We start from the raw sequence: 25809 nt of genomic DNA on the forward strand, positions 1-25809 counted from the left end.
AGTCATAAGAATATTAAGATTTTTAAGATTAATAATTGTTTTACATGCTAGTGGAAAAGTATCACAGTTTGAGGAATCTTAAACTTAAAGGGACACTTCACCCATTTGCATTCAGCTTTGTATTGTTAGAAACCCAGTCATATATTATAATGATTGTGGATTTTTCCTTTATTTTTCCCTGAGATGGGAGAAATAAGGATTTAAGTGTTTTACTTCCTGCTTATTATGACGTAAAAATCGTAATTTTGCGTCATAATGAGCAGGAAGTCACATTTCATTGAAAAGTGTAGAGACTACAAACACTAGCTCATCATTTATTCAGGGGGAGGGGCCCACTCACGCTACAGACCTATTACAGATCAGTGGGTGGGACTTCACTTGCCGAAACTAATAGCAATATCCACCATCTTGTTTGGAAGCTTAGCTAACAAGCGCTGTGGAGCCAGATGGGAAGTTACGACAATGATGGAAGGAAATAAACATGATATGCAAGAATAGACGATTTTGAAAGTCTTCTGCTCAAATCCGATGTTCGTGGCTATCTTTACGAGCCGCAATATAGCGAAGTATCGGATTGCGGACACAAGCAAGACACAAGTGGGTAGAACGACAGGACCCGTCCACCTCAACTCGAGCCAGTGCGGGCTCCTCGTCCATAACAGGCAGGTCTTCTGCATCGGCTGCAGAAGCGGCAGCAGCCGCGCCGGCGCGCCCTGTTCCTCCATCAGCCAAATCAGAAGACCTGCCTGTCACGGACGAGGAGCCCGGACTGGCTCGAGTTGAGGCGGACTGCTCCTATCGTTCTACCCGCTCGCGTCAGATTGCCAACACGAGCGGGTAGAACGACATAACCAGTCCGCCTCAACTCGAGCCAGTACGGGCTCCTCGTCCGTGACACGCAGGTTACGGTCTTGCGTTCTACCCGCTCGTGTCGGCAATTCGACTGAAATATCCAGCTCCAGATGCCAGTACTGCGGTCACCAGTAAGTTGAGGAAGCTCAGGAGGAACTATTGTTGTTCCTATTGTATTGTTGAACTTTTATTGTTAACATAATTATTTTTGTTGATATCATTATTGAAATAAATGGTTCACATTTACGTTGTTTTCCTTATTATTGTTTTATTCCACGTGTATGTTAGATAAATTTGGACGACCAACATTCCATCAGTGGAACTAATGTTACTAACCTACTGTTACCTTACATGATAATAGATAACAAAAATGGTCATGCCTACATATTTTTATTCTTATTTTGCAAATCCAAATTGCATTACAATGTTCGGACTGAACATTCAACATAAATAGAAACGAGGAGTAATTCAATAATGATTTCGGCAACAAACTAGATTTTTTTTCTGTGAAATGAATTTCAAACTATGGCGGCACCCAGCCTTGTAAACGGTATAGGGAATGCGGAGTTACGTCACGCCGTGTTGCATTATGGGACGTGGGCGCCATCTTTACAGGCACGGTCTCTCTGTTTACCTTTTCGCCGGCCGTTCCTATGGCATTTAAAAGTGGGTGTGTTTGGGTGAGACAACGTAAAATTGAAGAAGAACGGAATAAATGGAGAAGTTGAAACAAAAAGAGAAGGGACCCTACCGGGAAAAATTGAATGCCGCTGCTAAAAAACGTTATTTGGACAAACTTTCCGCCATAAACAACGTCGATCCATATGATTTGGCAGCCCAAGACTGGATTACGGATCCAGACGCACTACCTCCTCTCACATATCCGGACATCGTCAATTACCTTGTTTTTGGATTGAGTGCGTATACTTTGCAGGAGTTTAAGAGCTATAAATCCATTGAAGCTCATGCACAGTTTTGCAGCGGCTGGGTACAAGACCTCCTCATTCACAGGCCGGTTAACTGCGAGAGCACAGTCATACTTGCAAAGGTAAGTTTTAAAGAGTTATAATCATCAACATTGTAGAAAAATTCATTTTATTTTCTCGTTTTATTTTGCTTGTGGTGGGCAGATCTATTTTTGATTAGATTTTAATCAAATTTTAATCATTAAAATGAAAAATTGAATACATAAGGGGTGGGATGTTGTGAAAAGTGTAGTTTTTCCTCCTGAGTGCGGCAACCCACGCGATCCGGCGTCTTCTCGTTAGCTCCTCGACATGCTTCCCTAAGAAGGAACGCTGAAAAAACGTACCCCGTTGACCAGTTTCCTCCCTGAACGGTCGTGTGACCTGCTATGGCAATCCCTTATCGAGCAGAACTGACCAACCATATCTAAAATAGTGATAGAAAATCCAAAAGCAGCCTCCAACACATGAATTGCACTACAGCGGAATGAGCGGAATAGGGCGCGATCCTGTAAATATGGCCGCGGACCCATAATGCAACACAGCGTGACGTCATCTCCGCATTCTCTATAGTGCTTTCTCGAATCTGATAGGCGGATACCTCCTCAGCGTTGTTCTGGATTAGTGGGAGTGGCTTGCGGAGCTGTGCAATGTGGTGCATTGTGGGAGTTGTGGTTTTCAGTACAAATGCGCCCTAAAGTTACTTTCTGTCTTTACTCGGTCAAGAAGGCACCAAATTCGAAAATTTTATTATATTTCGACTACATATATGACCCACTTTCAATAAAGATGAATGTTTCCATGGGTGAAATGCTCCTTTAATTGAGACAGTTGAATCGGATCTGAAACATCCTTACAAAGGACAAAACAGAGGAAATAACCCTAATAGCAATACTACATAGTACAGTATTTTCAAACTAAAAATCCGAGTTGCCTTTTTATAATATATTGTCATGCATTTTATAATTATATTGTCATTTTTTTTAAAGTTTATTCTTGTGAACTGAGGAGGTGGTGGGCCCGGGGGCTTATCAAGTGGTTTTGCAACATTTCACACTAGACTGGATGATAAAGGTTTTGCCTACTTTAACAATTTTCTTCAAAACTAAAGAATTTGCAATACAAATTTTGCCTGAGGCATAATATGCCTCAGGCAAAATTTGTATTGCAAATTCTTTAGTTTTGAAGAAAATTGTTAAAGTAGGCAAAACCTTTATCATATATCATGATGAGGCATATCATATATCGTCGTCTGCTTTAGACTCTCGCCCCATTTTTTATTTTTTACTTTGGTTGTCATTTCATCTGGCGAAGATCAGTCAATGAATAGCTTGATACATTTTAATAAATGAATAGCTAAGTAGAATTTAGAACAAACTCACTGTTAAATTACAGCAGTCTGGACAGCAGGATCAGAGTAACCTGGTCAAAAAGGTGTGACGGTATGACCAGAATCAAAGGACAAATAGAGGAGCGAGGGCACTGGGGCTGCAAAGCAGAGTTTCTTCTGGCTGTGGCAGGGATTGTGATTGGTCTGGGTAACGTCTGGAGGTTTCCTTACCTCTGCTACAGGAATGGAGGAGGTATGAGGAAGCTTAAATACACAAATGTTGTTTGCTGTTTTGAAATTTCATTATTTTAGCAGTTACAAATATGAATGATCTACTTTACCTTTCTGGCATTTTAATAATGTTTTATTGTACTGGTGTGTTCAGGGGCGTTCCTGATACCCTACCTGGTGTTTGTGATTACCTGTGGAGTGCCACTGTTCCTGCTAGAGACGGCTATGGGACAGTACACACAGGAAGGGGGCATTACATGTTGGCATCGCCTCTGTCCACTGGCTGAAGGTGAGTCAAAATATTTAAACAATTTTTCATTTATTTTATCTGTATTCTTTGTGCAGGTGGGATTTGCACAGGTAACCAGCACTTACATTTTCTGAAGGCAGTGTACCAATCGAGTCAACATTATTATTATTATTATTATTATTATTATTATTATTATTATTATTATTATTATTATTATTATTATTATTTGCTATGGCAGCCCCTGGAACCATTTTATAAATGGAGGTGAAATTTTGCACACTGATTGTATTTCTTTAAAGTGTATTTTTATATTTGTCTATTTAAAAATCATGGTCTCTGGTTAGAACCTAAAGCAAATAAACACTCCTCATAGAAAAACATAAAAGTTTTTTTTCCTCATACCATTGTTGATGTATAGAATGCATGGCTTGGTTTACTGACTGCAGAAATTATTGAGAGTTTTATTTATTTATTTATTTTAGGGTTTTTTGTGCATAATAGAAAAGATTAAATACATTTTTAAAATACAAATTAGTAAACACTAAGATCTTTTGAAGTATTTTGTCTTTAATTATAGTAAGTAACAATTGTAACTAAATTAGCTTTTGTTTATGTTGAAATTAAGTTGGCAAAAGCCATAAATAAGAAAATAAATGAATTATATTGACCTACATTAAGTAACATTTTGGCTTGTGTCTAAAGAAAATATATTGACTGAGTAAGGTACACTGAAAAAAAATGGGAAAACACAGACTGTCAGATTTTGTCACTTTATACTTTGTTTGAATGTGTTTGATTTCAGTTTCAAGGTTCTCTTACGAGAGGTTCTCTCGTATTGCGTAAGTATAGCTTACGCTACGGGAAAGATTCATCCTTTCGAGATATTGAAGCCAAAAAATTATCCTTAATTTTTGTATTCATTGTCAACGCAGTGCAGCAGCTAGCAGACCTAGAGCAGGCTGTCTAGCGTGCTCATAGGCTGCCCTGCGGGAACTGTAGCAGCCTATAGCTGAACCTGACATGACGTCACGTCCAATGAAGGCGCTCGCGCCTTCACAGCATCAGAGCCCGCCAATATGGGCGTGGCTTAGCGTATATAAGCAGGGTTCATAGGCTGATTCTCTGATTTTCATCTCTTCAGCGAAGCTCTTCGCATCGCTGGACCTTGAGAAGCCGCCACCGCCGTTGAACAAGCGACAAGCCAGCTGAGGACAGTGCCTGAAGAAGCCAGCCGTCTTCGTCACCCTCAGCCTTCCGTGCCAGTTACGCTATCCGGCGACGTATCCTTTTTATCCTAAGCTTCCAAGCACTAAAAGAGCGTGAGCGTCTTTTTAAAGATGTCTCGCTCCACTTGTGGCTCGTGCAGATCCCCGCTCAGCGTCGGAGACCGCCACGTTATATGTGTTCTCTGCCTGGGCCCGGAACACGCTGCTCTTGCCCTCTCTTCCGGAGGATGTGAGCACTGTGAAGAGTTTCCGATGTCGACCCTGCGGGCTCGACTCGAAGCTTGCAACCCTGAAGCTGTCACTCCGCCCTTTGCGGGACCGCGCAGAAAGAAGCGCCGTTCCCAAAGACACTCGGAGCCCGCGGCCACTGCGACGCGCTCGCCGGAGTCCCTCCCTCGAGCCTCGCCTTCACCGCCCCCCCCTCACCGACGCGCAGCTGCCGGCCATGGCCCACTCTGCCCCAGCGTCCGATGATGAGGCGGAAGCGCCCGCCACGAGAGACCGTTGTTCCATCCTGGCTTCTGATAGTGAGGAATGGTCGAGTTCTCAGCACTCCGCCGCCTCCTCGATCCAGGAATCCGGCAGGACCCGCGCCGGAGTGGACGCTGAGCTGATGCGCCTCCTTTCACAGGCCGTTGACCACCTCGGGCTCGAGTGGTCGTCGCCTAAGGAGCCCGCGCACAACAGACTCAATGGCTGTTTTCTTCAGAGTCACCGCCGTCAAGCGCCCGCTGCCAGGTCTGCACCCTTCCTCCCAGAGCTGCACACTGAGCTTTCAAAATCGTGGAACGCACCTGCTCCGCGAGGCTCCAATCCTCTGTCTCCGCGTCGCTCTCCCAAGTGGACGGCGCCGCCTAGAAAGGGTACAGCTTAATACCTATGGGGGAGGAAGCGGTTGCAGCACATCTTTGCCCGCCCTCCGCGAGATTGCGCTCAAAGTCTGCATTGCCATCTAAAGCCTGCCGGACCACATCTACTCTTGTCGGTCGCGCCTACACCGCTGCCAGACAAGCAGCTTCCGCCCTGCACTCCATGGCTGTGTTACAGATCCTGCAAGCGGATGTCCTCTGTGAATAGGACGAGAAAGGCCCGGATCCAGCTGCTGTAACAGACCTGAGGAGCGCGACGGATCTCTCCCTTCGCGCTACCAAGGCTGCAGCTCAAGCCCTAGGACAATGCATGGCCTCGCTGATTGTCACTGAAAGACACCTATGGTCAACGCTAGCTGACATGAGAGAGTCTGAGTGGTCCGCTTTCCTTGACGCTCCTCTCTCCCACACTGGTCTCTTTGGCCCGTCAGTGAATGGAATCGTCGACCGCTTTTCTGAGGTTCAGAAAGCATCGCAAGCCATGAACTTGTTCCTGCCCCGTCGTGCTAGCTCCGCTGCAGGTCGCCCACGCGAGGCGCCTGCACGAGCCACCACATAGCGCCCAGCTCAGCCGAGACAGTCCAGCCACTCTTTGCAGCGACAGGGCGGCCGCCCCAGATCGCGCTCAGCTAACCGCAGCAATACCCCCCCCCCCAGGTGGGCCGCAGCCAAAGATCGCGCTGAAGCCTTAGCACGCGAAGCCCTCCCAGCATCAGTGAGAGGGAAAAGACGGTTAAGTCTCGCCGCGGCTGGACTACCGTCAAAGCTTTTCGCCCTGTCAGTCCCCTTAACACAGGCTACTGCAGTAGGTCTTTTAGCAGTCAACGAGTCGGTAACACTACCCGCTCGCCTGCACACAACCGCCGTTTTTACGTCGAACCAGAGAAATCTCAGAAAGAGCATAATGCATGGTTATCCAGCTCACGCCGGTGGTGTTTTAAGTGTTGAAAAAGTGCCCACGCCACAGTGCTCACCCCTACACACAAACACAGCACTTCCCGTGTCACCCAGAGAGCCCACTCTCATAAAGCTGGCAAATGTCGCTCGAGTGTTATCTGCAGAAAATGTGCCCACGTGCCCGTGGCTTCACATGGCTTCAGCCTCGGCGGTACTTCAGCTGGGTTTGCTTCGTATGCACCCGCTACAACGCTGGCTGGCCGCTCGTGTGTCTCACCGAGCGTGGAAGTCAGGCTGCGCCCCGATCAGAGTGACTCAGAACTGCATTACAGCTCTGCAGCCCTGGTTAGCGGCCGACTGGTACCAGCGGGGAGTGAGTATGGGAACTGTCTCATACCGGAAGGTCATCTCGACAGACGCGTCCAACTCGGGTGGGGCACGCTCTTCGAAGGCAGACCAGTCTCTGGCCTATGGTCAGACCGGGAAAAACTCCTCCATATAGGGTGTCTGGAAATAATAGCTGTCGAGAATGCGCTGAAGCGTTTCCTCCCGTTTATACAATGTTCCCCCTGGGGAATGGTCCCTGCACCCCCAAACAGTCCAGTTGCTATGGCGCCTTTTTGGCAAAGCGGAATTCGACCTATTTGCATCACAAGACAACGCTCACTGCCCAAAGTTCTTTTCAAAGAACCAGGACGCGCTGGTCCAAACCTGGCCCAGCCGCCCACTATATGCATTCCCTCCGGTCTCTCTGTTACCACAGGTAATCAAGAGAATCAGGGAAACGCACCAATCAGTGCTCCTCATAGCCCTGCGTTGGGAGAACCAGACTTGGTTCCCGGAGCTGACGCGGCTGTCGCAGACAGTCCCGTGGCCTATTCCAGTGAGAGCAGATCTCCTCTCGCAAGCTCGCGACTTGATCTGGCATCCCCATCCAGAGCGCTGGTCTCTGCACATATGGTTGACCAACGGTTACCCGTTGCCCTGCCAGACGCAGTAATGAACACAATCACGCAGTCTAGAGCTCCTTCTACCAGAAGACTCTACGCGTCCAAATGGTCTGTGTTCTCTAAAGGGTGCGCTGACAAAAATCTGGACCCACGGGAGTGTGGGGTTTCGTGGTTGCTAAGTTTCCTTCAAGAGCTGTTGGAAAAGGGAAGGTCCCCTTCCAGGCTCAAAGTCCATGTGGCAGCCGTCGCAGCATTCTCAGAATCGACACACGGCCAGTCAATAGGCAGGAACGAGCTCATCATCCCCTTCCTCAGAGGAGCCAGAAGGATGAATCCTCCGCGCCCCCCTTCAGTTCCTATGAGGGATCTTTCTTTGGTCCTCAAGGCCCTGAAAGCATACCCCTTTGAACCATTAGACTCTGCGGATCTAAAGTACATCTCACTTAAAACCGTTTTTCTGATTGCTCTGTCGTCAGTGAAACGTGTGGGGGACTTACACGCGCTGTCTGTTAGCGCCGCGTGTCTTGAGTTTGGCCCAAATGACTCAAAAGTCATCCTCAAACCAAGACATGGCTATGTTCCTAAAGTGATAGGCACTCCGTTCAGAGCACAGGTCATTTCGCTATCGGCTCTGCCAGCATCCGATAGTGAGAGTGATGTTAATCTCCTCTGCTCGGGCAGGGCGCTGAGAGCTTACATTACGCGCTCCGCCCCTTTCAGGCGTTCTGAGCAGTTTTTTGTTTCGTTTGGTCTGCGCATCAAGGGTCACGCCGCCTCGAAACAGAGTCTATCCAGATGGATAATAGACGCGATTGCAGCTGCTTATACAGAAATATGTCTGCAATGCCCCCTGGGCGTCAGGGCTCATTCCACCAGAGGCGTGGCCTCTTCGTGGGCATGGTCCAGTGGAATTTCCATTCATGACATATGTGTGGCGGCGGGCTGGGCTTCCCCTTCCACCTTTGTCAGATTCTATAATCTGGAAGTTCCCGCCCTGCAGGCGATACTACTGTCAGTTTAGTGAGAGGTCAGTTCTGCCCCGATACTATCATGCGCAAACTACTCTCATATGACTAACTCTTCTGGTTGAGCTGCACTGTATCAGGTTATGTGCTATATGCTTATACATTGACCGGCATCGCCGCTCTGTATTCCCTGTGAGTGCTTATATACATGCGCTTATATATATACATGCGCTTATTTCCGCTGATCTGGGATCCCCGAAATTCTGGGACTCATAAGTGGATGCTGGCGCGCACGGCGTTGACAAAGGGTTCCCGTGCCGTAAGCTATACTTACGCAATACGAGAGAACCTCTCATAAGAGAACGTACTCGGTTACCTAACGTAACCTTGGTTCTCTCTAGAAGAGGGAAGAGTATTGCATAACCTGCCGTGCCTGCGCCAAGAGCGTTTTTCGCTTCAGTCGATGAAAACCAGAGAATCAGCCTACGAAACCTGCTTATTTACGCTAAGCCACGCCCATATTGGCGGGCTCTGACGCTGTGAAGGCATGAGCGCCCTCATTGGATGTGACGTCACGTCGGGTTCAGCTATAGGCTGCTGCAGTTCCCGCAGGGGAGCCTATGAGCACGCTAGACAGCCTTCTCTAGGTCTGCTAGCTGCAGCATTGCGTTGACAATGGATACAAAATTAAGGATAATTTTTTGCCTTCAATATCTCGAAAAGATGAATCTTTCCCGTAGCGTAAGCTATACTTACGCAATACTCGTTCCCTCTTCTAGAGAGAACTGAGGTTACGTTAGGTAACCGACTTTTAGTATGCTTATCGTTGTTTCCTGATTCCTTTGTTTCATTTTACTGTGATTTCCTTTGTTTGTTACTATGGTTATTGATTAAGTAGTTAAAAGATTTTTAGTAAAAAAAATTGGACATGAACACACTCTCAAGTAAAAATTTGAATGCGTGAGCTCGTAATCACAACTTCAGAAGTAGGAAGTAGGAAATCTATGATTTCGGCTTACCTGAGTTTACTTTGTTTAATAAATATGATGCACTTTGATCAAGCCTTTGCATCTCATCTTCTTCATTGGACTTAAAACGTTTATTCAATTATATTATTTGTTTTCTACAAAAATATTGTTTTTCTCTTCTAAACTTCTTTACAATTTCTAAATGTAAAATCTATTACATATACACATATACACATATTTATATATAAAATCACTTTGAGACTTCTTCATTTGGTTACTTAAAAATAGCTTAATGAAATGTCCCTATGAAATGTGTTGACTGTGCCCCTGGTGATCAGTGTTTCTGTTTGCTTTTGTCAGGTATTGGCTATGCAGGACAGCTGATAGTGCTGTACAGCTGCATGTATTACATCATCATTCTGGCCTGGGCATTTTTCTACCTCATCTTTTCTTTCAGCTCCCAACTGCCGTGGGACAGCTGTGACAACACCTGGAACACAGGTGATAGTTTGAAACAACACTCACCTAAAGAAGTAACATCTTCTGATTATCATAGCTAAATATGCTGGACCAGGGGTTTGCAAACCTTGTTTTACTTTTTTTTTTTCTGCTTCTCCGTCTTAGATGATTGTGTAAATCTCGCTGCAAAGAATCTGACCCTTAACTGGACAACACTGATTAATTCAACCTCTGCAGTTACTGAGTTCTGGAAGTAAATAAAAAAATGACATTATGATAAGATTTGATCATAAAAAAATAAAATCTTGCAAGAACATTCCACATTAGCAAATTATAAAGCATGATAGTTGCTCTCTCTCATCAAATTTTATAGACACAGAGTGCTGGCTCTATCTGGAGGTATTGAGGAGGTCGGTAAAATCAACTGGGAGATTCTTCTGTGTCTCGTTGCAATGTGGATCGTATGTTATTTCTGTGTCTGGAAAGGAGTCAAATCTACAGGCAAGGTGTGCAAAACTGTCATTGAAGAGAATTTTGTCTTAACACGTTAAACATTGCACAAAATGTCAAAATTTACTTCTTCTTTGTCCTTAATTCTTAAGTTTGTCTGTTTTCTTCTGCATTTACAGTTTTTTTATGAAATTATGTTTGCATTCATTATTATGGAATGTCAGTACAGTATTTTGCTTGTTTATTGAAATTAGTAAAATTATTATTATTATTATTTTGCATTTTTAACCTTTCTTGTATTGTGCCTCAACTGTAGGTGGTGTATTTCACAGCCACATTTCCTTATGTGATGCTACTGGTGTTGCTGGTTCGTGGGTTGACTCTTCCTGGAGCTCTGCAGGGGGTTGTGTTTTACCTGTACCCTGAACCGGCCCGTCTCGCTGACCCACAGGTAACCCCCACATGTGCACTCTCCTGGAATCAGGCTTAATAACCCTTACACATTGACTAGATCAGTTGATATTACTGTATAAAGAAATGTTTTTTGCATAGTCTATTTAATTACATTCATAACCAGTAAGAAGTATGTTATTTTCTTGTTATTAGTAGCTAAACAAAATTGAAATTTTGCAGACATCAAATTAGCATTAATATTAAAATTATTGAGCCCTTTCTCAAGTCCTTACTCCTGATGTGTTGTGCATTTAGGTTTGGATGGAAGCAGGAGCTCAGATCTTTTTCTCATATGCTTTGGGTACAGCCTCTCTTACTGTATTAGGCAGCTACAATAAATATAACAACAACTGCTACAGGTTAGTTCGGTTCGATAATATGATCGGGAATATGATTCTCAGTATCTATCTTTTTCTTCAAGATTCTCTTGAACTATACTGCATGTATACAGCTACCTTTGTTTAAGTACTACTTCAAAGGTATTCTTACTTCATTGTATCTTGAAGGGTATGGTGTGTCTAAGTTGCATTAACTTATCAGTGATGTACCTCAGGTTTTGGTGTTTGGCCCTTCCTCTTCTTTCTGCTACAAAACATAATTTAGGCACATTGATTTTCACACCAAAGACTTGTGCGATATATGTTTTCCCTAGGGACAGCTTATGGCTTTGCCTTCTGAACAGTGGCACCAGTGTTGTAGCTGGCTTTGCTGTCTTCTCAGTTCTGGGCTTCATGGCTCAAACGCAGGGTGTCCCCATTGAGGAGGTGGCAGAATCAGGTATTGCAACATTCATTGAAATTTTGTAAAGCTTTAGAACACTAAACACTCAAGAAAACATTCTCTCTCTGTCTTTCTTTCAGGTCCAGGATTAGCGTTCATAGCTTATCCACAGGCAGTAGCTATGATGCCTTTTCCTCAATTGTGGTCTGTTTGTTTTTTCATCATGATTATTTTGCTGGGACTAGATACACAGGTGAGCTCAAATTCAAACCTGCACACAGAGGTGTAAAACCTTATTCATGAGCCATGTTTGATGAGTATACTGATAAGTTAAAGCCTTCCTAAGTTGGGAAGCTATTTAATAGATGTAATATACAGAACATCATCCGATGCACTTGAAAGTGTTTCAGAATTCTAATGCACTTTTGTTCTGCATCCCCCAAAGTTTGTTGCGATGGAAGTTTTCATGACATCAGTGATGGACCTGTACCCCATGGTACTGCGCAAAGCTGGACATCGAGAAATATTTCTTCTGCTTTTCTGTTTTTTTTGCTTTTTCTGCCAACTTGTCATGGTTACAGAGGTTTGTGTTTTTATAACTTGCAACATTCATACTTTCAAACATAGAATGCTGTATACTGTTACAAGCTACTATTTTTGAAAATAGTTGGCAGTATACAGTACATATTGTACAGTATGCATTCCAATTCTTTGTGTTGACTTGTAACGGAGTTGTAATTTTGCATTGTGACCTACAGGGGGGGATGTATGTATTCCAGTTGTTCGACTACTATGCCTGCAGTGGAGCCTGTCTTCTTTTCCTCTGTGTTTTTGAATCTTTGGCCATGGGTTGGGTTTTTGGTGAGTTCCACAAAAGCTGTTTGTTCAGTTATTCATCTGTTCTTGTTAAGTCATGAAACTCTAAATTGTGCAAGCTGATAGGTCCTTTACATGCAATCTGCAAGCTGTCTCACCATTACCAGAGGGCACAAGCTGATTGGACTCTGCTGATTCTGCAGCCAATGAAATTGCTTGCTCAACATTTAAATAGTCTGGTTCAGTATTTGCTGTAAGTTGGTCCTTCAGTGCATTATCAGAGTTCATCTGAAATCCTCCCCCTCCCCCAGCTCCACCTGCCTAGACCTACTATGGGATTTATGTATGTCTATTCATGATGCAGCTTACATGCTCACCGTGCTATGAAACGTCTCAGGGCAAGTAAGAAAGCATTGGCAGCCAGGCTATTGAGGAGATTGAGGTGTATGGAGCGGGTAGTCAGGGATTTGAGGAAATGAGGTCCCCGATTCCACCGACTGGGATTTGCCAGCTCTACCAGTGTCTTCCCCCGGGTGATGTCGGCTGCCGGGTTAATTGCTGAGTCCACATATCTCCATGAATGAAGGTCAGTCAATTCCTGGATTTCGGCCACTCTAGTACCGACAAATACTTTATACCGGCAGGACTCAGACTGTATCCAGGTCAAGATGGTAATAGAGTCAGTCTAGAGTATCGTTGTCTCAATATGAATAGTCAGCTCTTGCAATAGAAGCTTAATGAGCTGTGCACCCGCCAAGGCTGCACAAAGTTCCACAAAGACCAATTGTCGCTTTGGAGCTACCATTGACCTGGCCATCACGAAGGAGGTGTGGACTTCACCCTGTTGCTCGATAAGCAGGTACGCTACTGCACCGTATGCCACCTCGGTTGCATCACAGAAAATGTGCAAGCTGAACTGGGACGCCTCCTCCTTGAAATCTAAAGGGATGTAACAACGGGAAACTCTACCATAGCAAGGTTAGGTAACTCGTGTTCCCACGCTCTCCAGCTCTCAAGCAGATCTGTGGGAAGGTTTGGGTCATCCCAACTTCTCGTTTTAGCCCAGAGCTTTTGGACTAAAACTTTAGCCCTGGTGGTGAAGGGGTTGACGAACCCTAAAGCGTCATGTTGGGATGCCAGGACTTTGTAGATGTGTCTAATTGTCAGGAGACACTCTGTCGTCGGGCGGTGCCTGTAACCCAGACGATCATCGATACAGTGCCACATCAGACCTAGAGCTGGCTCCTGAGGGTCAGAATGATTTTTATATACTCTGTGATTTCGCATTTGCCAGTAAGTTCTCGACCACTGAGGGGACGTTGCTGGCCCACTACCGTATTTCGAACGCCCCCAGAGGCAAGAAAAGATATCATCTTGTTGACGAACTGCCTGGCTTGTTCCACAGTGGCAAGACTCTGTAGGTAATTGTCCACATAGAAGCTCTGTTCTATGGACTGTCTCACTCCTTTCTTCACCTGCCTGCTGGTCTCTGACATGCTTCTGCAGTGCGAAGGTCGTAAAACATGGGCTGCAGGTTGTTCCGAAGGCAAGACTTCCCACTGGTAGATATCAGGGTGATCCCCTTTCTGCATGTTTCACCAGATGAACCTCAGAAGAGGTTTGTCCTCCGGCAGGATTCTCACTTGATGAAACATAGCGCGTATGTCTCCGCTGATAGCAACTGAATGCTGTCGGAATTGAATGAGGACTCCCAGTAATGAAGAACTAAGGCATGGGCCAGAAAGGAGCTGCTGGTTGAGGGACAGGCCTTGATGGACGAAGTAACAGTTAAAAACTAGTCTATTCGAGTTTGGGTAATATCATGACGAATGGTATTGGAGGGCCATAACCACCTTCTTTCCTTGTAGTCCTAGTTGCTGGACTGCTGTGGGGAGAATAATGCTGCGCTGTGCACCATCATCAAGGATCGCATAGGTTTGTATAGACTTCTCGCCTTTCCACAGCAACACGGGGGTGACTTTTAGGAAGTCATGTCCTGTTGGGCTAGGTGGTGTAACATAGATTTGGTCACTTGATTTTGTGACTAACATGATGCTTGCGCCTTGCTGTGCTATGCGATGAAGAACTCTAAGATGCACGTCCCCACATTCTCTGCATGGTTTTCTCAATCTGCACTCATTGCAATTGTGGCTGGTGCGTCCGCATTTCCAGCATCTCTTACCTTCTTTTGTCCACTTGATAAGTCGCTCAGGTGGGCATTCAGCGATCTCTTTGCACTGAGAGAGGTAGTGCTCTTCACTGTGACAGAATAAACACAGGCGCTTTGTTCTCTTGACTAGCTGCTGGTTTGGAAGAGCCTCTGTTTGGACATGCTGTACTTCTTTAACCTCCTTGGTGACACGGTATACTGATCCAATGTTTCCTTCTCGTCTCGTGTTTATGTTGTGGTATGAAAGCACGTGTGTAGTGGGCGTGATTGTGTTGTCATTCCTTGATCCGCTCCAGCTGATCATCATCATTCATCACCAGTTGCTGTTAATCTCCCTCACTGCTTAAATACTCACCGTCATCTCATTCCCTTTGTCAGATCGTTGTTTGATGTCCTGGGTGTCGGTGTTGAGTCTTGTTCCTGGTTTTCCCGTCATCGTTTTCCTGTGGATTGTCGTCTTGGTGTTGGATCGTTTCGTCTCGTCTTGGCACTTCACTGCACGAGGATTCACCGCACTCTGACCATCGAAGTCCCTGCGTTACCTGTCCACACCCGTGTCTATCCTGAGCCTGTCAACTGTTCCTTATTAAATTGTTGAATACTGCACTTGCTTCCTGTTCTCCTTTACCGACCATGACACTTGAGCTGATTACTACCATGATAAATGGAGATGGAGCCTTCTAGTCAAGTCAAGTCACCTTCATTTATATAGCGCTTTTAACAATATGGACTGTTTCAAAGCAGCTAAAGTGTGGTAGCAATGGGCCATCTTTGATGAAAGCCGTTGGGTTTTAGCCTTGACCTTCAACGACTCTGCAAGATCGTGCAAATTATATGGATTAAGACTGTCTGTATTCAGTCTTTCATTTAGTTGTAAATGTTTATATATAGAAAATCGTAGATATATACTTGTAGATATTTCTCAAGTTAGGTTTGAGACATTCCACTTGGCGAGGCTTTTATCCTAAGGAAACACTGAGACAGTTCCTTCGCAATCCAAGCATGCCCTCTACAATATCTGGACTCTTTTGGGATAACCATAACTCACTGCTTGGTGACCTTGCTTCTGATGGAAGGTGTTCAATGACTTCTGGTTTGTTGCTGGCCCATTGGCGGAGATCAAACCCTCCAGTAAGCAGCAATTGCCTTAGTCCATTTACAAGATCTCTAGCCTTTTCTGTTGATTCCATACTTTGAAGACAATTGTCTACATAGAATGACTGGGTAACTGATTCTACCAGAAGGGGGTCAGTTTCGTCGTTGTCATGGGCTATTTGTTGCAGTGCATATATAGCACAACAAGGACTGCATGCTGTGCCAAAAGGTAGGACTTGCCACTCATATATCTTTGGCTGCTCAGTCCTTTGCATGTTTCTCCAGAGGAAGCGCAGGATCGCCTTATCATCTGGCAGTAGACGAACTTGGTGAAACATACCTTTCACATCTCCGCTCACAGCCACGGTGTGTTGTCTGAACCGAAGCAGAACTCCAAGCAAAGATGGACCAAGTATGGGACCAGGAATGAGGAGCTCATTCAATGATTGACCCTGATATGGGAAAGAACAATTAAATACAATCCTGTTTTTGCCATTGTGATTCACCATATGGTGTGGAATGTACCAGGATTCAGTGGACTTCTCAGCCTCTTGATTGGAGATTTCTGCTACATAGCCAGCTTGCTCTAATTTGTTCATCTCACCGCAGTATGCTTCAGAGAGGTTTGGGTCTTTGGCGAGTCTCCGTTCAGTGCTGCGAAGACTTGCCACCACTGCTTCCTTTGGAGCTTTAAGTGTGACAGCATATTGTAGAAAGCCATCCACCTCTATCCTAGATGTGTATGTTTGGAGTACTGTCAGAGCATGCTGGTCCTGTTTAGAACGGGTGGTTGCTGTTTCATTAATGTAGGGCAGTGTGTCAATCTGCCAGAGACACTCAACATGCTTAAGTAACTCAGCATTCGGAGCATCTATAGAAATGTTCAGACATTGTTGATCACAGGGAGCAGTTTGGCTGTACCCCACAGGGCCTTGAGGAGTCCAACCGAGTCTGGTGTGAACAGCTATTGGTGCATTAGGAGGTCCCATTCGTATTGGTTGGACTGGTACAAGTAGGTGAGGCATGTCCGACCCAATGAGTAGCAAGGGTTGTGCTGGCTCAATCTGTGGCAATGGTAAGGACCGGATATGGGCATATTTGCGTTGGAGAGCAGCTACTGGATAAGAGTGTTCTGACAGTCTCAGATTCGCTGCAGTGAAGGCATGATTAATCTGGAACTTCTTAGTTGGTCTGTTTAGAGGAGACACAGAGAGGGAAACAGATGCTCCATTTAACTGAAGTACATCCTGACGTATTGTATGTAATGTGAGAGTTTCAGGCACTGTGGTGAGGTTTAACTGTTCCACGGCTTGTGGCAGTACAATGCAACGCTCAGAGCCATCGTCTAACATATGTTAGACATATCGCATAGGTCCCCATGGCTTTATCTCCGTTATGAAGTAGGAGCTTAACTACTTTAAGCATCACCTTTGGAGATCGGTTTGGACGATCTTAGTATATCTGGGAATTTGGAACATTGACCAGAAGAACACTCTTTTGTGTCTGGAGGACTGCTTCATGGAGAATGGTTAGGTGCAGCTCTTTGCAGGTCTTGCACTCTCGCTTCAGAGTGCAGTTGTCGGATGTTTGTGTCCTTCCACATTTCCGACAACGTTTTCTATCCTTTATCCACTTCAGTACTTGGTCTGTGGTTAGTAGCTTAAATTTAGAGCAAGAGTTCAGGAAATGGTCCTTATTGTTGCAATATGGACAGTACGGTTGAAACTTGGCTGTCTTGATTCCTGCTTGTCCTTGAACAGGTGAGGTACTGTTAGGGGAGTAAAGGATTGAGGTGGATCTGTCCTTAGTACGATAAGGTGTGCGTGGATCCTTCTTAGTGGTCCTGGTTACCTCACTTTGATAAAGTGCTGCTGCTCTGTTTTTTGAAATGCGCTTAGCCTTAGACTTTAGCTGTAGCCATGCAGAGAAATCAGATAAGGTGTAGGTGCGGTCTGTGCCAGTCTGGAGAAGGCCATGGCTAAAGCAGTACTCCACAAAACTGTCAGGGTATGTTGGTGGCATTTTGCTCAAAAGGCGATCAACATGAGATCCACATCTTAACTCATATCCATTCGGGCCCTCCAGAGTCCTGAGCATCCCCACAAATGAATGTATGGATAATGGGAAGTCGTCGAAAGCTTCAGCATCTCCGAACTTTACAACAGGAGCATTCAGAATGGCACCTAGCTCACACTGGACTAGTTGGCGTGGTTGACCATATTTATCTTGCAGTGCTTGTAATGCAACTGTGTATGGCCGGGGATCGTGCATGTATGCCTTTGCAAGCTGGAGAGCACTGGGACGCTTTAAGTGACCCAGAAGCACTTGATACTTGTACTGTTCACTTAAGTGTTGTTGGTTGTTCGTTAGATTGTCCAGTGCCATTTTGATCAGTGCAAAGTCACATTCACATCCAGATTCAAAGGTCGGTATGACAGGTTTTGGGACACCATAGGCAGAAGAAGCTAACATCTCTATTCCTGGCGGCTGGGCTTGAGGGATATACATTGTTGTCTGAGCTGGAAAGGCATGAGATCGAACTGAATGAGTGGCTGGGAATGCCATTTGAGTGTGAGGATACAGTACTTGGTATGGTTGAGGATGTACTGAAGCCCCTAAAGTTACAGGCTCCGGAGGTGAAGCTATTGATGGAGGCACATTGACAGCTGCTGTCTGATGGTGGATTACAGTGTTGACAGGAGGGGTTGTTTGCATTATAACTTTAGATGGGTAAATGGGTGCAGGAAAAGTGAGAGCAGTTCTAGACTCTAAAGTGGGCTAAGCTGCTGCTAGAGGGGGTGATGACCATGTCACTATGTTAGGATAGCGCACCTCAGGAGTAAAGTCTGGAGCACTGATGGAAGTTTCAGTTGCTAATGCTGTGGTTGGTAACACATGTGGTGCTGGAGGAGGCAATACTGATGCCTCGGATGTATGAAAGATAGGTTGTGGCATGGAATGTCCCTGCATTTCCTGGTCAGATGATATGAAAATATCACTAGTAGCGGCTCTCTGTTGAGTTGGGGTTGCTTCAGGTAAGTTACTGGTAATGTTAATTTTTGTTCCAGATTTGCTAACATCATGGGTGTCCTGTTTAAGTAGTGAGGTGACTAGCTTGGCAACCTCAAGCTCATTTTGTACTTTCTTGAGACGCCGTCGTGTAGTGATTTGTTTAGCCAAAACTTCTCTGGCCTTGAGTGCTTCTCTGGCTTGGTCATCAAGTCTCTGACATTCTTAATCTGCTGTAGTATCCTCTGCGACCTGACGTTGTAGTTCCTCTAGTTCAAGAGCCTTTAATCTTTCCTCTAGCATTGCAGCTTGGATGTCAGAGAGGGTGTGTCTTGGAGATCTACTTGATGCACTGTGGCGTGATCTGGATGTATTGTTGGAGGCTGTACCAGAGGAAATGGACTTAAAGGAATGTCTAGAAGGTCTCTGTGAAGAGGCGTCAGCAGAAGGTGGAGCTGAGTGCAGGTGTGCAGGGAGCTGGACTTCATAATCCTCAAAATGGGCTGGGAGATGTCGCTCTCTATGTGTGTGGGGTCGGGCCGCGGGATCTGCTGTGCTGGCAGTATCAGGATTCATCTCTACTGAAGTACATCCGGCTCGAAGGACCATATACGACTGGTGGGACACTCAACGGGTTCGGTTAAGCACTAGTAGAAATGGTATTAGAAGTTTCCGGTTAGAGAAACTGGAGCAAAAGAGAGGGGGTCCCAGCAGAATGGTTTTATTCAGATTATTTCTGCATGTATGAAGTATTACAGGTATGTGTGTGGTCTACAATGAACAGAGAAAACAAAAATACAATATCAATTTGCTAGTATAAACAGTATTACAAAACAGCTTATTAATAGCTATACAAAAACAGAAGTAATAGTAAATCAGGTTATTAAATGTTAAATGTAAAGTAATATCTGTAAACCTTAAGTTAGCATTACTTTGGCAAAATGTATTCAAGTATCTAGAATCTAAATATATTGCATAAATAATTTAGCTTACATAACTTACTTCTTAATCAATCACTCACAGGAACAACAAACATGCATCAGTCCGCTTTGTGTAAGAAGCAGTCAGTCTCTCAACCTATGTATATGAACTGCCCTCTTATCCTAGTTCAGACATGCCCTGACTGGTCCATGCCTGTGCCAGCACCAACAAAGTCACATACATAAATATACCTCCAGGGGGCATTGTTGGGCTTTCGTACAGGAAGGATATCCCCCAACATCTAGCAGCTCCACCAGGCCGCTGAGCCCCACTGAATATAGCAGGACCTCATCCATACTGCAGAGATGATAACTCATGCCTTGTCGGCTGAACCCCAGTCGAGGCGGGCTTGGCCTGCCCTCTGAAGGTCAACGGTGCCACTGCATGGTCAATCTTCAGCTGCTGATATGTCTCAATAGACCCAGTAACTGACAGAAGGGATTTGGGCATGGCTACCTCATAAGCTTGCAAATATGAAGGGTTCTGACGTGCTCTGGCTTGCATTTGAGCAGGATGTGCGGTATCTGGAGAATAACATGGTGTCTGTGGCTCCATGTCACCGTAGTTGCTATAGCATCCGGCTCGAAGGACCAAGTGTAAAGGACTCTATTTTGTGAAGTTAGGTGGAAGGCTAATCCACTACGGAACTCCGGCAAGAAGTGTAACAGGAGACAGAATATCGTTTAACTGTTTATCTCTTCAGGATGTGTCAATATACATTTCCAGCATTATACAGCCATTAGCCCAAACAGAGGTGGTAAAATGTGGTTTAGTCTGAAATAAACAAACTAATATATCAGAATATGTCTGAATACAATTAACATAAAGATTAATCTCAGTATACATCATCTATACATAATAACATTGTCCACAGTGCACGGTAAATGGCGCTAAACATATGGACGTGAATTACACTGGCATCACTCGCCTCCAAACACATTAATCACGACATGAACAGAATAACAACAATCAGATATACAGCCGCGACTTGAAAGTGTTAATATATCACAATATAACAGCTGAATAAGGATAAATTAACTTATATTCATGCACGCACATTTACCACTCGTAGAAGATTACGGCAGAAACGAAACTGAAAGTAAACTAAAACCACTCTGGCGGAATGCGCGTCAGTGCGCTGTACGTGCACAACCGCGTAATACAGGTCCTTCTCAAAAAATTAGCATATTTTGATGAAGTTAATTATTTTCCATAATGTAATGATAAAAATTAAACATTCATATATTTTAGATTCATTGCACACCAACTGAAATATTTCAGGTCTTTTATTGTTTTAATACTGATGATTTGGGCGTACAGCTCATGAAAACCCAAAATTCCTATCTCAAAAAATTAGCATATCATGAAAAGGGTCTCTAAACGAGCTATTAACCTAATCATCTGAATCAACTAATTAACTCTAAACACCTGCAAAAGATTCCTGAGGCTTTTAAAAACTCCAAGCCTGTTTCATTACTCAAAACCGCAATCATTGGTAAGACTGCCGACCTGACTGCTGTCCAGAGGCCATCATTGACACCCTCAAGCAAGAGGGTAAGACACAGAAATAAATTTCTGAACAAATAGGCTGTTCCCAGAGTGCTGTATCAAGGCACCTCAGTGGGAAGTCTGTGTGAAGGAAGAAGTGTGACAAAAAACGCTGCACAACGAGAAGAGGTGACCGGACCCTGAGGAAGATTGTGGAGAAGGACCGATTCCAGACCTTGGGGGACCTGCGGAAGCAGTGGACTGAGTCTGGAGTAGAAAGATCCAGAGCCACCGTGGCGTGGCGTGTGCATGAAATGGGCTACAGGTGCCGCATTCCCCAGGTCAAGCCACTTTTGAACCAGAAACAGCGGCAGAAGCGCCTGACCTGGACTGTTGCTCAGTGGTCCAAAGTACTTTTTTCGGATGAAAGCAAATTTTGCATGTCATTCGGAAATCAAGGTGCCAGAGTCTGGAGGAAGAGTGGGGAGAAGGAAATGCCAAAATGCCTGAAGTCCAGTGTCAAGTACCCATAGTCAGTGATGGTCTGGGGTGCCATGTCAGCTGCTAGTGTTGGTCCACTGTGTTTTATCAAGGGCAGGGTCAATGCAGCTAGCTATCAGGAGATTTTGGAGCACTTCATGGTTCCATCTGCTGAAAAGCTTTATGGAGATGAAGATTTCATTTTTCAGCACGACCTGGCACCTGCTCACAGTGCCAAAACCACTGGTAAATGGTTTACTGACCATGGTATTACTGTGCTCAATTGGCCTGCCAACTCTCCTGACCTGAACCCCATAGAGAATCTGTGGGATATTGTGAAGAGAAAGTTGAGAGACGCAAGACCCAACACTCTGGATGAGCTTAAGGCCGCTATCGAAGCATCCTGGGCCTCCATAACACCTCAGCAGTGCCACATGCTGATTGCCTCCATGCCACGCCGCATTGAAGCAGTAATTTCTGCAAAAGGATTCCCGACCAAGTATTGAGTGCATAACTGAACATAATTATTTGAAGGTTGACTTTTTTTGTATTAAAATCACTTCTTTTATTGGTCGGATGAAATATGCTAATTTTTTGAGATAGGAATTTTGGGTTTTCATGAGCTGTATGCCAAAATCATCAGTATTAAAACAATAAAAGACCTGAAATATTTCAGTTGGTGTGCAATGAATCTAAAATATATGAAAGTTTAATTTTTATCATTACATTATGGAAAATAATGAACTTTATCACAATATGCTAATTTTTGGAGAAGGACCTGGTATACACATTAAAGGGATACCCATACCATATTTATAAGGAATTTTGTACAGCAGTTTTGATTCATATGCTGTTTAATGTTGATGATCGCATTATTTTACATACGCATAATGTTACATATGATACTGCTTGTTTCTGCATCTTTTGTGCATGTGTTTTGATCAGGAGATTCAGTACTCTTTCAGAAGATGGGTAATAGTGCCCCCTACTGTATAACAGTTACAACACGGAAAGCCGGAAAATTCCTGTCAATGGCGGTAGTAGTGGGTAGTTCGGATCATTTTACTGACTCGGATCTTTGAGTCTCGTTCAGCAAAATGAACGAATCTTTTTTCGAGTCATTTCGTTCATTTCAGCATAATATAATTAAAATGGCATGATAAATATCCCAACACATCTAGTACTTAGGAAAATGTTGATTACATGTGTAAAAAGAATAAAAATAAACTATAGGGTAATGCAGCCAAAGCCAAATTATAAGAAACCTAAATGTTTTATTAATTGATTAGTTGTTGGGTCTTAAGTTCAGGCTATTGCAGTCTGATTCTGTTAATTCCCCTCACCTCCTGATCCGAGACGTTCTTTCCTTTGCAACTTCATATTCATCAGGTTATTTCTTCTCCTCTCGTGTCTCGAAACGTTAGTTGTCGACTCGCCAGTGTCTGACTCTGATCTGTCTGCTGGGCCGACCGTGCCAAGTGTGATACAGCAGGGCCAGAAATAGAAATGATTATGATCTTTCGAGTCTCGAGTTCAGGTTCGGACGGGTCCGAGTCTTTCGTTCTTCCTGTCAGTCCCAAATAGGCTATGCTGTCAGTACCGGAAAGAGAAATGATTAGTTCATCTGGTTCGGGTTCGGACGGGTCCGAGTCTTTCGTTCTTCCTGTCAGTCCCATATAGGCTATGCTGTCAGTACCGTAAAGAAAAATGATTAGTTCATTTTCTTCGAGTCTCGAGTTCGGGTTTTAAATTCGTTCTTTTGTCACGTGACCGCTGGTATCTCGCATCAAATACAACATTAGATTTGTGTTATTGACTGCGTCTGAATGTATATTGTTTTATATTTAGGAATTAAAATACAAAATATGTGCAATAAACATTATCTGAAAAATAAAAGTTCCATCTTATTAGCCTATTGTCCCTGTCCGTCTCTTTTCTAAATGTTTCTTGTGCATCTGTGGTGTGTTTTATTATATATTATATATTAATTAACTACTATTATATTATACATTAACTACGTGCTTGTTTGTAAAAAGGTTGTGAATTAGTAGGCTATTCAATACGGTGACAAGTCACGTGACAAAAGAACGAAGGACTCAAACCCGAAGACTTGAAAAAATGAACCAATCATGTCTCTTTCCAGTACTGACAGCATAGCCTATATGGGACTGACAGGAAGAACGAAAGACTCGGACCCGGCCGAACCCGAACCAGACGAACTAATCATTTCTCTTTCAGGTACTCACAGCATAGCCTATATGGGACTGACAGGAAGAACGAAAGACTCGGACCCGTCCCGAACCCGAAGACTCGAGAGAGATGAACTAATCATTTCTTTTTCCAGTACAGATTCAGAACCAATATGTTGCGCAATGCGCATGCGCGATCAACACAAAATGAACGAATCACTCTCTGAGACAACTCGGTAGTCCCGAGTCATATTACAAAGATTCGTTCAAAATGAACGAATCGTTCATGAACGACACATCACTAAATGGCGGCAAGTGTTGTCTCACAAATGATGGAAATTCCTGTAATTGGTGGTTCACATGCCAAAGCTACTCTGAGAGTTGCCATGATTTAAATACTATTCTGAACACCTGTAACTAATAAGTTTAAAATGTTTTGATGTCTGTCAAACCTTGCTTCTATCTGAGTGTAATGAAAAAAAAAAAAATGTTATGAAATTTTACAATAAATTAAATACAAATGTTTCATGATATAAGACAACAATGACAGTATCAGAAACAACAATAGACAACATTGACAGTATGCTCAATTCTTCCCTAACACCACAGGGGCTGAGAGAATGTTTGACGTCATTGAAGACATGACAAACTCACGACCGAATTACATGTTCATGCTGTGCTGGAAATACCTGACTCCTCTCGTGTCCCTGGTAAGCGCTTCTGCATTTCATTCATCTGCTTTATGTTTGGTATTTGCCAAAAACCCAACAAATCTCTCTGGTCATTATTTAGTTTTATATTCTTGGCTTAAGCCATTTCTCACGTTCATCTGATTTAATTACCCTTTTTCTTTCCTATTCATTCTTTAAAAATTTTCTCTTTCTGTCCATTTTCAGGTGTCTTTTGTCTGTTCTATGGTTAAGTATAAACCTCTTACTTTTAACCGCTGGTATGTGTACCCGGACTGGGCTTATGCACTAGGATGGTTACTGGCCCTGTCCTCCATTCTGATGGTGCCTGGATGTGCGGTGCTTCGACTGTTTACTGAGAAAGGAAGCCTAAAACAGGTGAGATTATACATGATCAAGAGATGAATAAGCCACTGAGATATAATCAGAGCAGAGATGTATATGTTTAACTATTAACCAAAGCTAAACTGCATAAAAAAACTGTGTCTGTGTTTCTTGACAGCGGTGGCATCACCTGTGTAGTCCTGACACAAACCTCCATTTTATCTGTAAGCAACAAGCTGAAATGGAAGAAAACACCTTCATCACAGAGATGCAAGACTTAGTCAAGAGCGACACAAGCTAAAAGATGCTCAACTCTTGCTATTATTTCAATTTGTTTTTTAGTAATCTTTGTAATTTAATCAGGTATTCTTGTCCTTGACAACAGCACACAAGGGTGCCTGAACTGCAAAATTAATGTCATTGAACCCTTTTTGTGCTTTCACAAGTCATGTATCTTTTTATTTTTCTTACTTTGGTAGCTTAATTTTTTATGATAAAACATAAAAATATTGTTGCGAGCATGTATGGAAATGCATATGTTTCATGTTAAAGATAACTTGAATTCTTTATTAAAAAATTAATAGGCCTAACAATCATGAAATCTGAGATTAAGAACACACTAATGTCACGGGGGGTGACGGAGAGACTAAACAAACGAATAACATGAAGATGACGAAGAAGGTTTAACAGGCTGTTACGACCCTTTACTGTTTTTAAAAGTCTAGGGAATTAGAAGGGGAACATTAGGCCATCCTTCGGCAATCATTACCATTAAAACACTGGGATATTGAATAAGACTATCGAGAAGCAGCAGAACATGTGAACAAATTTATTATGTGCAATGACCGGCCAAAAAGATATCTATAAATACAGAGAGAGCAAATTAAAAGACCTGGTGAGGAAAAAGGGAAAATTGGACAGTGCCAACACAAAGAAAAGAATAAAACAAAAAGAATCTAACCCATTTTAACTAACCTATATAA

At 43.8% G+C, this 25809-nt stretch overlaps 1 protein-coding gene across 2 annotated transcripts; it reads left to right on the top strand.

The window, feature by feature from the left end:
* Positions 1 to 3188: 3188 nt before the first annotated feature.
* LOC143757267 (sodium- and chloride-dependent GABA transporter 2-like) lies at positions 3189 to 25387 on the top strand. 2 transcript variants are annotated; one of them, XM_077248265.1, is made up of 14 exons: positions 3189 to 3400; positions 3533 to 3667; positions 9864 to 10004; positions 10128 to 10215; positions 10336 to 10372; positions 10729 to 10863; positions 11121 to 11224; positions 11518 to 11642; positions 11726 to 11838; positions 12031 to 12168; positions 12344 to 12446; positions 24423 to 24523; positions 24710 to 24880; positions 25005 to 25387. In XM_077248265.1, exons 1-14 carry the CDS (start codon positions 3262 to 3264, stop codon positions 25125 to 25127), a joined length of 1653 nt encoding a protein of 550 aa, XP_077104380.1. In that variant the 5' UTR covers positions 3189 to 3261; the 3' UTR covers positions 25128 to 25387. The 2 variants fall into 2 exon arrangements, with proteins under 2 accessions (XP_077104380.1, XP_077104379.1); XM_077248264.1 differs by having other exon boundaries at positions 3190 to 3400; positions 10336 to 10468.
* Positions 25388 to 25809: the final 422 nt, after the last annotated feature.

The sequence above is a fragment of the Siphateles boraxobius genome, unplaced genomic scaffold, assembly GCF_051911475.1.
Source record: "Siphateles boraxobius isolate OS27281-9 unplaced genomic scaffold, OSU_SipBor_1 30, whole genome shotgun sequence".
Lineage (NCBI taxonomy): Eukaryota > Metazoa > Chordata > Actinopteri > Cypriniformes > Leuciscidae > Siphateles > Siphateles boraxobius.

What these genes read in the sequence shown, in the direction of transcription:
- LOC143757267 (XM_077248264.1), top strand. Translation starts at nt 3,262, where the DNA reads ATGACCAGAATCAAAGGACAAATAGAGGAGCGAGGGCACTGGGGCTGC. An exon ending in TGACAACACCTGGAACACAG is followed by an intron (nt 10,005 to 10,127) that starts GTGATAGTTTGA and finishes TCTCCGTCTTAG; the next exon opens with ATGATTGTGTAAATCTCGCT. An exon ending in GGCCATGGGTTGGGTTTTTG is followed by an intron (nt 12,447 to 24,422) that starts GTGAGTTCCACA and finishes CTAACACCACAG; the next exon opens with GGGCTGAGAGAATGTTTGAC.